The sequence below is a fragment of the Procambarus clarkii genome, chromosome 91 (assembly GCF_040958095.1).
Source record: "Procambarus clarkii isolate CNS0578487 chromosome 91, FALCON_Pclarkii_2.0, whole genome shotgun sequence".
Lineage (NCBI taxonomy): Eukaryota > Metazoa > Arthropoda > Malacostraca > Decapoda > Cambaridae > Procambarus > Procambarus clarkii.
The window spans coordinates 4,174,870-4,192,820 of NC_091240.1; the positions used below are offsets into that span (position 1 = coordinate 4,174,870).

General features: G+C 44.9%; 1 protein-coding gene across 2 annotated transcripts in view; it reads right to left on the minus strand.

Moving 5' to 3' along the window:
- Positions 1-1,698: 1,698 nt before the first annotated feature.
- LOC123773934 (uncharacterized) overlaps positions 1,699-17,951 on the minus strand; it is a 46,252-nt gene continuing 29,999 nt past the window's right edge. Inside the window, exons 3-5 of one of the 2 annotated variants that reach the window (XM_045767917.2) lie at positions 16,293-16,334; positions 6,464-6,639; positions 1,699-4,779 (exon numbers count right to left, since the gene is read on the minus strand). In XM_045767917.2, coding sequence (XP_045623873.2) covers positions 2,858-4,779; positions 6,464-6,639; positions 16,293-16,334 — 2,140 coding nt within the window. In that variant the 3' untranslated portion in view covers positions 1,699-2,857. The remainder of the gene's footprint in view (positions 4,780-6,463; positions 6,640-16,292; positions 16,335-17,951) is intronic. The other variant, XM_069318665.1, reaches the window with a different exon arrangement.

The following is a 17,951-nucleotide window of genomic DNA, read 5'->3' on the forward strand; positions in this document are numbered from 1 at the left end:
TTGCTTTATCATTTCATAAGAAAAAAATTATAGTAAATATATTAATTCAGGAAAACTTGGCTTATTAGGCAAATCGGGCCTTGAATAGTAGGCTGAGAAGTGAGTTCTGGCTACTAGGTACGACATATATATATATATATATATATATATATATATATATATATATATATATATATATATATATATATATATATATATAATATAAGTGATTAGGTTATGAAGAAGGAGAGGAGAATACACAGGAAATGAGCCTAAGCCGCTCCTACCAGTGCAAGAAGAAGTGTTAAATTACTCCTAGACAGTTTCCTGTTTCAGCATCTTAGTGATGCGATCCAGAGGGGTAACGCCTGCCGTCTCTTCCTGCTTCCGGCTCCAATCCCGAAGCAACAGCAGCTACATGCCCGAAACGCTTTGCGTAATAGTGGCTTTAGGCATTGTATGTACTAGCTCTATCTATAAGTCCACCAATCTTTGTAAAAATCTCTTGTATGTATGTACCTTACCTAAATAAACATTTATTATTTTTATTTATTTACAAGAGATCCACAACTTTAAACCTTTCATTGTATTCAATGTATTACTTGTAACCTTTAAATATCCAATAAAGCAAAACAAAATATATCATGAAAATGTATCAAGTCATTTATTAGTAGTAAGCGTTTTGACATGTTGGGAGACAGGAAAGTGTGTTAGGCCTATTCATCCAAGGGGGCCACTCTCCCGGCGGCTTGTCAATGGTGCCTGATCCCCTTACCCTCCCATTGTTTCTAGGCTTAGGCCTACGACTTGTACTATTATAAAGAATGTATCTATGCACAGTTTGTAGGGGAAAAAAAATGTCCACATGTGTGATCTAAATATTTGTGGGGTGAATTAATGTGCTAGAGTCACTGCATCAACTACATGTCAAATAACAAAATTTAATTCTCAATATAAGCAAAGATGTGACATGTCCTTATCACTGCTATTGTTAATTGGCATTTGTTGGGATTCACAAGTGACGGATCATTTCAGACCTATTTATGTTCATGATGTATAATTAACCTAAAAAACGTGCACATTTTATATTTAAGTTACCGTGCAAAATTACGTTTTCTTTGGTAGTTTTAAGATTGTAGAAAACGTTACATATTTATACGGGTAAACTTGTAAAATTTATTTAGCTTAGCTATATCGTAGCCACGTTCAAATTACGAAGCAGGTTGATTAATAATTGTGAATTATCATTCTGTTCTTCTTGGTGACTTTTGTCAAGCTGTATTTTGAACTGTAGCAACATTACTGTAGTTACGTTTCCATAGGATCAGAGAATCCATGGTGAATCCAGTAAGCTATGAGAAAAACAATTACAAACAATTTTGTAAGATTTGAAAAAGAGGTTTGTTGATTTTTCATAATATATTGTGTCGGGGGACAGGCAGCCAGAGTATATATATATACATGTTAGGCTTATATCGAGGTCTCCGCCACCTTCCCAGAATCAAACTACTCACCTCTCCCCAGGAAGCCACCCCCCATAATAGTTGACTAGCTCCTGGGTACCTTTTTACTGCTGGGTGAACAGGGGCATTAGGTTAAAGGAAACATGCCCTAACCATTTCTGTCCCGCCGGGGAGTCGAACCCGGGATTCCATATTTTGAGACGAGAACGAAGTCGACTTTTTATTTCATGTTAAAAGGATTGTGTAATGAATCTACTTATAAAGATATTATAATAATATATTTATACAAAATAGTGTGTCAGATTACATTAGTTAATTAGGTACGGCATTCGGATATTTTAACTAATCAAGTTCCCTATTTCGTGCAGTATTTTGGGTTAAGGAAGCCTGTAGTTTTACTAATTGGGGTCCCTCTTTGGCAAATAATTAACTAACCTTAAATCCATGACACAACCCAGAACGGTTGCCAGACTTCCTATTACCTATTTACTTATGGGCGAACTAAAATCATCAGGTGGAAACAAATGTCCACAAATATCTCCGTTTAATGAGAAAATTCAACCAGGGACTTCGGGGACCAGATTCACGAAGCAGTTACGCAGGTACTTACGAACATGTACATCTTTCCTCAATCTTTGACGGCTTTGGTTACATTTATTAAACAGTTTATAAGCATGAAAACTTGCCAATCAACTGTTGTCATTGTTATAAACAGTCTCCTGGCGCTTCGGAGCTCAATAACTGTTTAATTAATTGTAAACAAAGCCGCCAAAGATCGAAAAAGATGTACAGGTTCGTAAGTGCCTGCGTAACTGCTTCGTGAATCTGGCCCCTGGGGTTTTGAATCAACTGCGTTGACAACTTCAGAACACTGAACAGTGATTTTAAAACTCATAAGCCAATTATTTCAATCTACCAAAGTTAATAATATACACTACTGTATATAATAGAGCAGCCAAATTAGAGTGGAAGAATCATGAGTCCTAAGTACTATGCTTTCTTTCTAAGTACTATGCCTGCTTTCTAAGTACTATGCTTTCTTTCTAAGTACTATGCCTGCTTTCTAAGTACTATGCTTTCTTTCTAAGTACTATGCCTGCTTTCTAAGTACTATGCCTGCTTTCTAAGTACTATGCCTGCTTTCTAAGTACTATGCCTGCTTTCGAGAAACTATCTAATAATGAAGGTGGCACTGCAAAATATCACATGGAGGAAGCAGACTGAAGAAAAGAATACAATACAATACAGCATTCAAGGCAAGCTCATACAATAGCCTAAAAGTCCTGTATCGAACAATCAATTGTAAAACAAATTAATTATAAACTAAATTCACATGTATAAATCCATATATTTTGTAACTACAGTCTACATATTTCAGGACTAGAAATAAATCAGTATTGAAAATCTCAAACACACTATTTTTTGCATCTGTTTGTCAAATGTACCCAACTTGCAGTCATCGGCGTGTGTAGTTCACTATGTCCAAATGTAACATCAGGGAAACTCCTTAAACTACTTTCCAGCGTAATGTAATCTGGAGCCCTCATAGCGAACTTTGTCCCCATGTTATAGCGAAAATAAGTCTTCGGTTCGGGAAAATGCGACGGAGGCCGACTCCTTGTCGTCCGGGGCGCGGCCCGTGCAGCAGTATAATCCAAGATAACGGATATTAACATCGCGCCGTTAGAAGGCGCGGACTTATGGCCGCTCACCCCGGAATATTTGGTACTGGGGACGGGAATAACGTCTGGTGGAGTAGTTAGGGTGAGGAGTGAGGCCTGGGCCGCATTAGTCGACTCCAAGAGGTGGTCACTTGTACCTTTTCTTACGTGGTTTTCACGCGGGAAATAATACCATGCTGTTGTTCTCCTGGTCAGAGGTTCTGGGAAATGAAGACTTCTTGTACAGGTGGCCGAGATTTGCCCAAGGTTTCCGTTGTTGATGACACTGTTGGCCGTCGTGCCACCGTTGCTAATATAGCTGGCTACCGTTCCACCGTTGCTAATGAAGCTGGCTGCCGTTCCACCGTTGCTAATGAAGCTGGCTGCCGTTCCACCGTTGCTAATGAAGCTGGCTACCGTTCCACCGTTGCTAATAAAGCTGGATGCCGTTCCACCGCTGCTAATAAAGCTGGCTGCCGTTCCACCGTTGCTAATGAAGCTGGCTACCGTTCCACCGTTGCTAATAAAGCTGGATGCCGTTCCACCGTTGCTAATAAAGCTGGATGCCGTTCCACCGTTGCTAATGAAGCTGGCTACCGTTCCACCGTTGCTAATAAAGCTGGATGCCGTTCCACCGTTGCTAATGAAGCTGGCTGCCGTTCCACCGTTGCTAATGAAGCTGGCTACCGTTCCACCGTTGCTATTGAAGCTGGCTGCCGTTCCACCGTTGCTAATGAAGCTGACAGGCATGCCACCGCTGCTAATACACTTCACTGCCGCCCCACACACACTACAATAGTGACCCTGTTGAAGCCTCGTGAAGCTCCCCGGGTCATATTCTCCCTTCGAGTACACAGTTTTCTGCTCTAAAACTTCCATAGTCACTGGAGCAGCTGTGTATACGATGCTGTCTATGTGGACCTGATTGACAGAGAAAGATAACGTCTCTTCAGTTTGGGATTTAGTCACAAATGTTCTAAACGACTCGAACCCCTGAAAATGTTTCTTTCTTTCAATGTAACTCGAAGCATTTTGCCCCATATTGTTTATTCTATTTCTTGACGCGTTCAGTTCAGGAATTTGACCCATTTTCCCAGCACGTGATATTTTCTTCGGTGGGATGCTCAAGACGCAGCATCCCTTGACACCTGTGAGCGCTTGACTGCCCAAGACGCAGCATTCCTTGACAGCTGTGAATGATTCATTGCCCAAGACGCAGCAGGATCCCTTGACAGCTGTGAGCGCTTGACTGCCCAAGACGCAGCATCCCTTGACAGCTGTGAGTGCTTCACTGCCCAAGACGCAGCATTCCTTGACAACTGTGAGCGCTTGACTGCCCAAGACGCAGCATCCCTTGACAGCTCTGAACACTTCAGAAAGTGATCTACACCCAACGTCTCCCAAGTATAACACTGACAGTTCCTTGAAGGTTTCAGGAGAGACAAACAAAATACTTGACCGCTTTACAATCCCCTTCGGAAGCGCACCGTCATATTTTACTACATATTTTGTCCTGATATTGAACGTGTGTGTGCTGGCACCTTCCCATGTTGTTGTCAAGAGTGTGTCCACCTTGTGTCGACTTTGTAAACCAAATGTTTGGACTTCTTGTTGCTGGTACGCAGCTCCAACACTGCTGCAACACACGTGTTGCAACTCGCCAGTGTTGGTCGAGTCTAAAATAAATCCAAAAAATACAACATTAATTTGCAAGGTGATTAAAGAGTCAGGACCACAATGAAGAGACATTGCGAGATGAAAGAGAAGAATGAGATGCAGTTTACAAGGAGAAAGAGGAGAAGAGGTGGGTAGGAGAGGCAAGGCTAGAGAGAAGAAAGGAATCAAAGCCACATGTAAGGAGAATGGAAAAGATATAAGACGATCACAAGACAAAGAGGAACACACAAAGATACTACACCAAATCACTGTACCTACAGAGGAGGAGGAGGAGGAGGAGAATGCTCAAAGAAGTCGCATTAGGATTGGAAACACACAAGGAGAGAAGTCTTATATTAACTGTAGCGTCACGCAGAGAGGCTTAGCCTGTGTCACTTAATAGGCCGCTGAGAGAGACACCGGAGACATCCTCCTGAGATGAGAGACAATGTAGGTAATCACTGTTGGGAACAAAGACGCCCCCATGGGGTGAACAAATCCACAAGGGCCGTGACTAGGATTCGAACCTGCGTCCGGGAGCATCCCGCACTCTAATGTGCGGGATGCTCATTAGTGTGTGAGCACACTAATGAGCACCCCCCCCTCCCCCCCACACTATTAGGATGAGTGTGGGGGGGAGGGGGGGGGAGGAGGTCACTGAGAGAATCAGAGTTCGTGGTTAGTGTCCGTCAGGCTGGTGATGTGGTCAGGAGCAGAGGAAACCATTGGAGGGACGTCAGGCTGGTGATGTGGTCGGGAGCAGAGGAAACCATTGGAGGGACGTCAGGCTAGTGATGTGGTCGGGAGCAGAGGAAACCATTGGAGGGACGTCAGGCTGGTGATGTGGTCAGGAGCAGAGGAAACCATTGGAGGGACGTCAGGCTGGTGATGTGGTCGGGAGCAGAGGAAACCATTGGAGGGACGTCAGGCTGGTGATGTGGTCGGGAGCAGAGGAAACCATTGTAGGGACGTCAGGCTGGTGATGTGGTCGGGAGCAGAGGAAACCCCAGGAGGGACGTCAGGCTGGTGAACAAACTGAGCGGTGTAGCAAAAACAAAAGCAAAAAACAGTTTGTTCCAGCATGAACATCAAATCAAAACTTCTCGAGGAGAGATATAACCATGCAAATATGTAATCGTGACAGTTGAACATGTGCAAGTCAGGGTGAACACAAAGCCATGCAACTGAACAAAGATCATTAAAAGGCGAAATGAAGATGAACATTGAGCCGGTGCAACACAGTTCAACACCACACGTGCAGCAGCAGCATCATGAGTGTTCAGCCAGGGGGGGGACACAAACAATGAACAAGTGAACATTTAGATAACATGCATCATACAGAACGCTCCTCACACCACACAAACACTATTACAACGTGGATCATGTAATCTAAGACGGTTACAGCCAGGAGAGTCATGAAGTATTTACTTACGAAACATGTACATCTTTCCTGGATCGTAATGGCTTAGTATTTACTAAACTTACGAGCGTCAAAAACCCGCAATCCAAGATTATTATTTATACAGTATAACTTCGTATAGCGCTTCGGAACTCATAAACTGTTTAACAAATGTAAACTAAGCCGCAATAACTCAGGAAAGATATAGAGGCTTTGAAAGGTGCTCACATTCATCTAGTGAACTCAACAATACAGTGTGAAGCGTCACACAACAGTCTGTCATGCCAAAATGGTTCAGATCTTACCTAAATGACCATTCAACAAACTTGGAACGGGAACTGGCGTAGAGGGACAGGCCAGGTGAGGAGTGACGTGTTCAGACAGAGATGGTAGCCAGTTGTTAATGGTAGTCATTTGGATTTTCCTGGCCCCAGAAAGTGTAGAGAGCTGAGTGGAGAGGGTGTTCGAGTCGTCCCCAGTACTGCCACCACAACGTTTTAGAGTAAAAATGTATTCATTAGGGAATGAGCTTTGAGAAAAAGATGTGATGGGCAGTGTTTCCCAGTGTATAAAACTTACTAATTTTCCAGGATATTGTGCATTAATTTAAAAGGATATTGTTGAAAAAGCTGATTTTCATCATACATTTATTCAAAGTGATTTTCGAATGGTTTTGTAAGGATAACGCATGATTCTGGAGTATGCTCGTATATTGGCTTGGTGGAGGAGCGACCGTTGGGAACGGTTGCGAGTACGGGCTGCCAAGAACGGCCTCCAAGACCAGCAACAGGCCTCCCGTCCGCCCACAAGTGCAGGCCCAGGAGCTGTATGTGCTGCAAGGACATAACCAAGAGTCCACTTGTTCCAGACATAACCAGGGGTTCACGTGCTTCAGATATAGCCAAGAGTTCACTTCCTCCACATACAACCAAGAGTTCACTTAGTTACCAAGTGAACCCGTAGCTAAACGTACAATCCAAATAGAGGATCGTACGGAAAAGGAGGTGTGTGAGATGAGAGGGGAAACATGTCAAGAGGCGCGGGGCATTTTTTCCCGCGCGCGCCTTGTGGAAGAGAAAGCAGGTGTGTGGGGCCGACGGGCGGGCGGACGGGCGAGCGGCCGTTGCCAGCCATATCACCAGCAACAGTCACCAACACGACACACTGCGACCCGACAATTCCGCAGGCTTCACACTGGACTCCCTCGACGAGTGAAAGGCACTCTTCACCCAAGTGTTACTCTGTCCAAGCTTCCTTGCCGCCAGTGGTGAGACTGAGGCTACTCCCTGACCCCACTCTAAAGCCTATCCACCTCTGAAAGGTTATTATGGCCACCACAATAGTTTCGTGACTAACAAGTGTACTCGGTGTATATATATACCGAACACCGGAGCACACACCTTTCTGAGTATACATATCCCCGTGTACTTTCATAATGTACTTCCTGGAAACTTCAGGAAGTACCTTCAGGAAACTTTCAGAATGTACTTCCTGCCAGTAAACGGGTAAAATAGAGACTAAACAAAGCTTGTCTATTGTAGAACGTTGTAAGCTTTCAAGTCTATTGCTTCTTTATCTTATGGTCACGTAAAGTACATGCATAAACAATAAGATAGTTACCCTTCTATCACATATCCGACACAATAAAGCCTAGTACACCACAAATGTAAATTAGTTTACACAACCCTGGAGTTCAGTTCACAAACCCCTTATGAGACTACTATTATAGGTTAGGTAATAATTGTAATTACGAATCAATAAGATGCTTATCTTAAGATACTAACAAGGTTAGGTAAGGTCGGTGTTTTCTATGAATCTTTTTAAGGGTATCTATTATGTTAAGTATGTCACCTATGCACATATTTAATAAGTCAATATTGACTTATTAAATTTGCGAGAACGGGTTGGACTAACATGTTAAATCAAGCTAAACTAACAACAATTGTGAGCAGGGTGTTAAGGTACATGTTAATTCAGTAATTAGTTCAGCAATGCTGTAACTTTATCAACTAAACGAATATTTGGAGGTTCGGTTCCCAAGATCATTCATTATACATGCCTCTGTAACCTTTTTCACTACCGTTAACAGGATGGGTATATGGCTGCGACTACCATTAACAGGATAGGTATGGCTGCCACTACCATTAACAGGATGGGTATGGCTGCCACCACCATTAACAGGATGGGTATGGCTGCCACTACCATTAACAGGATGGGTATGGCTGCCACTACCATTAACAGGATGAGTATGGCTGCCACCACCATTAACAGGATGGGTATGGCTGCCACTACCATTAACAGGATGGGTATGGCTGCCACTACCATTAACAGGATGAGTATGGCTGCCACTACCATTAACAGGATGAGTACGAGTTTAAGGTAAAAAAGATGTATTAATTCATACCCCCCTAGTTACACTCAAGATAATTTGGGGTACGCGACGGCCTTAATTAAAAAAAAAAACTAAGCAATACCTGCCTGTAACCCCCACCCCAAAGTGCGATTTCCATGAATTCTGAATTGAAATCGCGGATGTGATAAAGGATAAAAATAGTGAGCAGTGAAGATGGCTACGGTGACAATCGTTGTCCGTACAGTGAAGGTAGCACGTAGTTAAGATGTGAGATGGGGAAATGGGAGAGGGGTGAGAGGAAATGGGAAAGAGATAATGGAATGATGGTGGGAAGGTAAGACAGACTGTCCCGGGCACCGCCGGCTAACCCTCCTTTACCCCACCCCCCCTCCTAGTATAATATATTCGTCATGGTACAAACTACACCCAACCTCCCCCATAACAAGCATATCATGAACAACTCCACAAGGGCCGTGACGAGGATTCGAACCTGCGTATCATGGTCAGGCGGCAACTTTCTCCCACTCACCGGACCCTCCCCCCCCCCCCCCAACAAAGCGAGGAAGGGACCGGTAGGGGAAAGTTGGAAGCAACTCGGAGCTAACGGTAAATTAACACAAACAGGAATCAGTTCCTGGTTTGCATATATTACATATTTATTGATTTCGGGCGCGTGGACAGAGACGGTTGGGCAGGTAGACGCACTCTTGGGTAGACAGACACAAGGGGGACAGACGGGTTCAGACAGACGGTTAAATTAAACAAGAGTACAGTCAAACTTACAGAAAAAAATGGCCAAGCAAAACAAGACCATGTTCAGACTGCGAACAGCAGCCTCTAACAGCCTGGTTGACACGCCCACCAACCACGCGACACCGGTCAGAGACCAAGTGGAGTGAACCCAGGACCGCTGGAGTGGGCCCAGCTCAGCCACACAGGTTGAGAGGACTGCTAAACGCTCTCTCTACTACGGGCTCGCCATAGCCCGTGCTACTTGGAGGGACGAGCCGTAGGGATATAAGGCAGGGCAAATACCCCGTGTACGAACCAGGGGACCACCGCAACAGGCGACCAGAGGCAGAAAGGCGAGTCACAAGAGCTGAAGCTTGCGATCAAAACCCCTCTAGGTGAACACGTGTAGGGGAGTACCACACACACTGAGGGCCCGTGTCAGCCACCAGTCGGCACTCCCTCCCCCCCCCCCCCTCCTCCCAGTGGCAGTGCCGCGGAGGGGAGTGCCTGGTTCGAACTCCCGGCACTTATTACGTTTTCAGAGATGAGGGGGGCAAGGGGAGGGGGGGATGGGGGAGAGGAGCAATGTGTAGAGGGGAGCGAGGGGTGGAGAAGGGAGATGGGGGTCAAGACTCCATCCCTTATCTTAGGGTAGAGAGAGAGAGAGAGAGAGAGAGAGAGAGAGAGAGAGAGAGAGAGAGAGAGAGAGAGAGAGAGAGAGAGAGAGAGAGAGAGAGAGAGAGAGAGAGAGAGAGAGATGGATGCTGGAAGAGATGACCTTGAGTGCGGAGTACTGGAGCCCCAGGCCGCCACCAGACGAGGCCCTACCCCTCAACGCCTCACTGTGCCCGTTACCGCCGCCCTCGCTACCACCATCCAGGTCAAAGCACATGAACCCCACCAACACTACACGCGACAAGCAGCAGATATCATGATCACTTCATGCAAAGTACTCAAGACAAGAGGCACGGTGGACAAGGACTTCTATGATTTAAGAGTGAAAAAGTATGTCGGTGGAAGTTGGAAATGCAAACGCGTTAAAAGTAACGCAGGGGGCTTAGTAAAGTAATGCCGGGCTTGGAGAGTAGAAGAACTCCCAGAACCCCATCAACCAGGTAGGGAAGTGCTGGTATGGAGCAAGGATGGTAATCAACATGGAATGTACTGAAAGATTAAGTCGTGGAAGCCACCTCCACCCACAACTCATGACCAGTGAGGTGAGCACAGGTGAACACACACAGTGCTGTGCTCGGGGGATGTGGTGGGTCAGTCCTTGAACCATTTGAGTTATAAACGATACTCGTTATACATTAGGGTTAAACTGTGTATAACTAGCTTAACAAGATTGTCACTTGCTTGCATGAATTCTGGGGTTCAGTCCCTGAGTTCACTACGTTCTTCTAACCTTTTCCGACCACCGACCACGGGATGGGTATGGGGTCCACTGCCGCCCACGGGATGGGTATGGGGTCCACTGCCGCCCACGGGATGGGTATGGGGTCCACTGCCGCCCACGGGATGGGTATGGGGTCCACTGCCGCCCACAGTGGCAGTGGACACAGTGGGTTAGTTTGGGTTCGCTTGGTTCTGGGTGGGGTACAAGTAGGTTGAACAATCCGCTAGCGAACCGTCTTGTGTACGTTATGACTTGCATCCCAAGGAGAAACTGATGTAAATATCAATTCGGCGGGCAGGTTGTGAGGCGTGGAGACGCCGACAGATGGCGTGCGCGCCTCGCCACATCCTTGGGCACGATATAACTGTGGTTTCTTAGCTACCAGCATCCTGGCACTCCTGCTCGTCGCCCAGATGGTGCCACGTCATGGCCCTGCAACATTTAACTGGTATCCCGCCATTTGAGGAGCTGGAGGAACTCGATAACTTAGGATAATCATCGTCGTACCCTATATGTAACTCCTTTTTTGTAACAAAGTTTAAATAAAACAAATTATATATATATATATATATATATATATATATATATATATATATATATATATATTTATTTATTTATTTTAGGGGTACCACCACTGGTTTAATTAAAGGGACCCACATCCTCGAAGAAGAAAATAAATAGTGTTCAGAGAAGACCTTGTGGAGTCTCACTGAATACTTTAATCTTTTCCTCTCCTACCACCCCCATTTATATATATATATATATATATATATATATATATATATATATATATATATATATATATATATATATATATATATATATATATATATTATATATTATATATATATCACCAACGTATCTGCATGTTTCAACATCTACAACAAGAAGATACGTGCCCACAGATATTGTCTAGACACCACACCACACCCCCCCCCCCTCCACCCGTACCTACTGTCTCAGCAGGGGACCAGACGACACTAGCTAACGACTGTTATGATCGTTTAACTGCCGGCTGATCGTTATACCTACAGAATTCGCGCCAGTTATGACGTCATGCCCCGTATAAAAGGACTTGCCAGCATCCAGCTCACCAAGTTACAGCCCCGCTCCTGTGCCATGCAAGTCCACTATGGGCTCACCATAGCCCGTGCTACTTGGAACTTTTTGTTCACAGTAGCTGAATCTATAGCAACAACAACATCCAGTACAACAGAGTACCCTTCGAGTGCTCTCAGCTGTAACAACTACTCTCGCTTCCCTGAGTGACGGTAAACACAGCTTTTGTATAAAGAATTGACTTGCACCCTTGTTATTAACGTAAGTTTCACTTGTATATATTAATCTTTTTGAACTTGTGTAAAGCAAAGTGTCTAAGGGTTTTGTTTTCATTAATTATTAATTATGATTTCGTTGTAATATTAAAAGTAATTTTTGTTATATTAAATGTTTAAAGTTTTTATTCGTTCTGGTTTTTACCCACAACTCTCACACTACAGAAGACACAAGCAGTTGTCTTTGTTTTACTACTATTATTATGTGAGACTAGCACAAGACCTGTCAGAATAGCCACTCCTCTATTCCAGATTCTCGTCACTATATATAATATATAAAAGTACGAACAAGCTTGAATGGTCCCCGGGCATACATGCAACTGAAAACTCAAGTCACCCCAGAAGTGACTCGAACCCATACTGCCAGGAGCACTATGCATCTGGTGTACAGGGCACCTAATCCACTCGACCATCACGACCGGACAAAGCTGATGGTAGCCTATAATATATTATATTGGGTAATATATAATATATTACGTTATATTAGGCAAATATAACGGCTGTGGTGATCTTATAATGTAAGCTTTCTATGCTTCGATAGAAGCATAGAAAGCATAGCATAGAAATGTGTGATTTCTATGCTTCCATTTGCTCTTCTTAATACCGATACTAAGAAATAGTTACCAAAATTCATGGTAAAGAAACCATTGAAGGATTATTTTCTACGACTTTTGAAGGATTTATTGAAGGATTGATTTTCTACAATCTTGCAGCAAATAAATTCTTCTATAACTATCAGTCATACTTCTGAAGATGTGTTGATTAACAGTAAAGTGCTCAAGTAACTTCTTGTATGTTTCCTTCGTGGTTATACACTGTCACGTTATTCATTAAGTGTTAATTGATTCGTGATTAATTAACCCCCCCCCCCGCGCGCTCACAGGCATTCATACTAAAGTTTATCAGCAGACGAGGAGTCACAACAACGTGGCTAAAGTATGTTGACCAGACCACACACTAGAAGGTGAAGGGACGACGACGTTTCGGTCCGTCCTGGACCATTCTCAAGTCGATTCACTTGAGTCACTAAAGTTTATCACTATTAAATCTCCACATAAACTGTCGCATACACGGCTAATACAAGGGGACCGAGATGGTAATACATGCATGAGGTGGGTGAGAGAGAGACTGCTACCCTGGGGGGTGTCACCCTGGGGGGTGTCACCCTGGGGGGTGTCACCCTGGGGGGTGTCACCCTGGGGGGTGTCACCCTGGGGGGTGTCACCCTGGGGGGTGTCACCCTGGGGGGTGTCACCCTGGGGGGTGTCACCCTGGGGGGTGTCACCCTGGGGGGTGTCACCCTGGGGGGTGTCACCCTAGGGGGTGTCACCCTGGGGGTGTCACCCTGGGGGTGTCACCCTGGGCAAAACACGGGTATTCGAGGTGAAAGTATAACGAGGCTGCCCGAGGGTATGGTCGCTTCCTGCCCCCTCCCCCTCCCTACCCCTCTAAACCTGTCACTCAAGATGCCAAATCAATCTCGTCGTTCTTTTCCAGTCAACTCGAGCGAGATCTGATATCCTTTTATGATCCCAAAGATTTCTCCAGGTAATTGAATATCTTCCCATGTCTCCCGCGGTTACTTTTTCAATAGTAATGTTAGAAATGAGTGTGATTGGACAGTCCAATCCAGCACCAACATACGGCTGCCTGTTAAGCGCAACCAATCCCGGGCCGCTGTGAGTGCTAAGACGCCCCAGATCACACAAGGCGTTTTCATGAACAAACAATTTCCTGCTAAGACCTAAAAGGTTAAACAGCTACAACAAAACAGCGATGCAGCGATAACAAAGTTGTATCCTGTGCCGGTCGGCCGAGCGGACAGCACGCCGGACTTGTAATCCTGTGGTCCCGGGTTCGATCCCAGGCTAGTCGGCGAGAAACAATGGGCAGAGTTTCTTTCACCCTATGCCCCTGTTACCTAGCAGTAAAATAGGTACCTGGGTGTTAGTCAGCTGTCACGGGCTGCTTCCTGGGGGTGGAGGCCTGGTCGAGGACCGGGCCGCGGGGACACTGAAAGCCCCGAAATCATCTCAAGATAACCTCCATATGCATTTTCCTTGACACACACACACACACACACACACACACACACACACACACACACACACACACACACACACACACACACACACACACACGATACTCCCCTTCATATAGTCTAGGGCAGCTGTGCAAATGCACATTTACCTAAATGTGCTAATAAAAAATGCATTTCCCTAAGTAACATGCATTACACGTGACACGTATGGCCCATGTCTACCAGAAGCCTGGTACTGATGTAATAAGATTATAAATGTTAAATTCAGTTGATCGGTAATGTGCTAGTAGCGTGACTCATCAGGGGGCCCAGTGACTGATTCCCAGTGGGAATTTAGTGCCCAACCGGAGGAGACTACTAGGTAGAGCCGGACCGGAGGAGACTCCTAGGTAGAGCCGGACCGGAGGAGACTCCTAGGTAGAGCCGGACCGGAGGAGACTCCTAGGTAGAGCCGGACCGGAGGAGACTCCTAGGTAGAGCCGGACCGGAGGAGACTCCTAGGTAGAGCCGGACCGGAGGAGACTCCTAGGTAGAGCCGGACCGGAGGAGACTCCTAGGTAGAGCCGGACCGGAGGAGACTCCTAGGTAGAGCCGGACCGGAGGAGACTCCTAGGTAGAGCCGGACCGGAGGAGACTCCTAGGTAGAGCCGGACCGGAGGAGACTCCTAGGTAGAGCCGGACCGGAGGAGACTCCTAGGTAGAGCCGGACCGGAGGAGACTCCTAGGTAGAGCCGGACCGGAGGAGACGCGTGGCGTCTCACCACCTTGAAACAAACTAGGAATTCAAGCATGAGAGGAACCTGGCAGTAGACACACCAAATATGTTAAGAAATGCTTATGTTACGGTAACCTTCTGCTTAGTAGTAGATCCTTCCTCTTCCTTTACCGCCTACTTACCATCATGCTACAACGTCAAGATTCAACATCACCAACAATACGTACCAAAACGCATTGTCTAGACACCACAACTTCTCCCTCTCCACTCTACAGTACCAGAGACCCACACACCTGTCCTCTCGCTGGGATTTACGGGCTCACCATAGCCCGTGCTACATGGACACTTCGTTCTGAGTAGCTAAATCTAAAACAACAACAACAACAACAACCTCTCGCTGGTTGACCAGACACCACCAGCAAACTGCCGCTCCGGTCGTTATATCTCGCCGGCTTTAGTCTCCAGCTCCGGAATTCGCGCCACTATGACGTCACGCCCCATATAAGAAGCCCTGCCAGCGTCCAAAATACACAGCACTACTCCTATGCCAGGTAAGTTACGGGCTCGCCATAGCCCGTGCTACTTTTTTTTTTTGAGATATATACAAGAGTTGTTACATTCTTGTACAGCCACTAGTACGCGTAGCGTTTCGGGCAGGTCCTTCGAATACGATCCCCGCCGCGAAGAATCGTTTTTACAACCAAGTACTCATTTTACATACATTTTACTTGTGTGTTTTTAGACCTCAATACACTCATTTCAATTTCCAAATATGTCCCACGATGGCTAAATATATCCTAACACCTGCAGCTTGTGTATGGACAGCGTTTACAAACTCGACACCAAATCTTAAATCTTATTCATTTAAAAACACTAATGAAACTTTAAAGACTGTCAAGTCATGGGAAAAAGGAGAGAGAAACTAATCAGTCGATTAAAAAGGGCCTTAATATCAGCTTGCCCTGAGTGACCAAGCCCACAGCTGGTTCAATGGGTAGTTTGACCCTCAGAAATCGTTCATTCCGCCCCGTTCCCCCCCCCCCCTCCCAATTACACGGTTACTGGCCCTTAATGCTATGTAATGACGTTCTATCTCCACTGACGTTTACGGGCTCACCATAGCCCGTGCTACATGGACACTTCGTTCTGAGTAGCTAAATCTGAAACAACGACAATCCACTGACGTTATCACTCGAGCAGTCCTCCTCGACGTCGCAACCACTTGTCTAATTCTACCGAATAACAACATATGGGGATCGAACCCGAATAGCGGAGCTTCACTTAATAACACACTATTCCATAGGAATAGTTTCGTCCACGAAGTGACTTACACGACTTGACATTTCTCCCTGGACGTGTGATCTATTACTGGACATTTTAACCTAAACAACACAGAGTCGATTATATAACAGTTGTAGAGGTTGTCTAGTTAGTTACATCACCTGAATTAACGTTATCTCCACTACAACAGTTATCATAACCCGCCACAACATGATGAACACTTCCCACAACCCTGGGGGCGCTGGCCTCTGTAATATTGCTATGGAAATAAAAGGAACTTACCTCAAAATGTCGTATTTCTTTCCCAGGAAGACCTGTTCATACCTGTAATGGCAGATAATCGATGTATTCATATATATAATTGAATCCTCAAAAACTACAAATATAATCAACATGAAATATTACATTATATATATATTATATATATATATATATATATATATATATATATATATATATATAATACATAACATATAATATATAAATACATTATATTTATAAATATATATGAAGATGGTTAGGTAAAGCTTGAAACAGGCTTGAGGATGCACTTGTTTACCTTAATGCACTTGTTTACCTTACAAGTGCGTCGTGTAGGGCGACCAGACCGGGGCAACACTGCCCCAAGTCTTCCAAGACGACGTAAACAATCAACACGGGACAAGAAACACTGAACGAGGGATTGGAATTGGTCCACAAGCACGTCATTTGGCCAGGGTAGTTATGATGTCTTGGACTAGTACTTCCTGGGGGTAACGCAACTCTTAAGAGTGTCAACATTGAGGCAGTACAAGTGTGCTAATCTCTCGTCTCGTTCATAACCGCAATGTACTTTTAGGGGTCTTGTTAGGTAAGATTTATTTAAATATCGCTTCCCATTAAATCGTATCATATTACTAAATTCAGGGGAGACAAAACACATTTTCCAGGAACACTTTAGTCTTCCGTCACAGCACGCCCTCCACCAACCATAGATGGGGTCTAAATGATGCAATCCACGCTGGTGAAGGGTTCAGGGCTGTTCGTTTCGACCCGTTCATCAACCCGCTCGAAGCTAGGCTTCATCACGCCCCCAGCCTCAAAACACTGGCTGGCGGCGTGTTTTGTTTTAATGTTTTACTCTGTTCAAAGCGAGTATCGTAAACACTAAACCTGTTCTTGTAAACCCTGGGCAAATGCTCGTTCATCCAACCACCAAAGCTGTTGTTTATGAATGAAAAACTCTACACGCGACTCGCCACTGATGACGTTCGGACAATTTATGGAAGAGCGCCTAGCGCACGTCCTCAGCTCAAATCCCACCTCTCGAAATGCTTCACTCACGTACCTGAAATACAAACAATTACAAAAAGAACCTCAAGGCCTAACTTAACCTCATCCTAACTATACACGAAATTATAATATACAATACTAACACTTTTTATATTAAAAAAAAAATCCGATTCACAGTACATGACCAATGAGTCTTTGGGGTTGGCAGCAGCAGGTTCTCGGCGTATGCCTGTTGTGAGTCTTGGACGTGAGTCTTGGACGTGAGTCTTGAACGTGAGTCTTGAACGTGAGTCTTGAACGTGAGTCTTGAACGTGAGTCTTGGACGTGAGTCTTGAACGTGAGTCTTGGACGTGAGTCTTGGACGTGAGTCTCAGGAGTGAAGTTGATGGTTAAGCAATTGTGGCGGCATTAATAACCTTCCAGAAGTTGATGAGCCTTAAGCCCAACACCGAACCAATGTTGACAAACAGTTTGGCGAGTTATCACCAGTTTGTAAACAAGAAAATTGTAATGAAGCCTCCACGAGTGCATTAATTATTCGTTCCTTCTTTAGCATGGATCTAGCAGCATGTACTGTTGTTATCAGTGAAGAATTAAGAGAAATCTGGGCAGGAAAGGTCACCGCTTCTCTGCATGGCTATAAATGTTGACTCAGTTAAGCATTATTT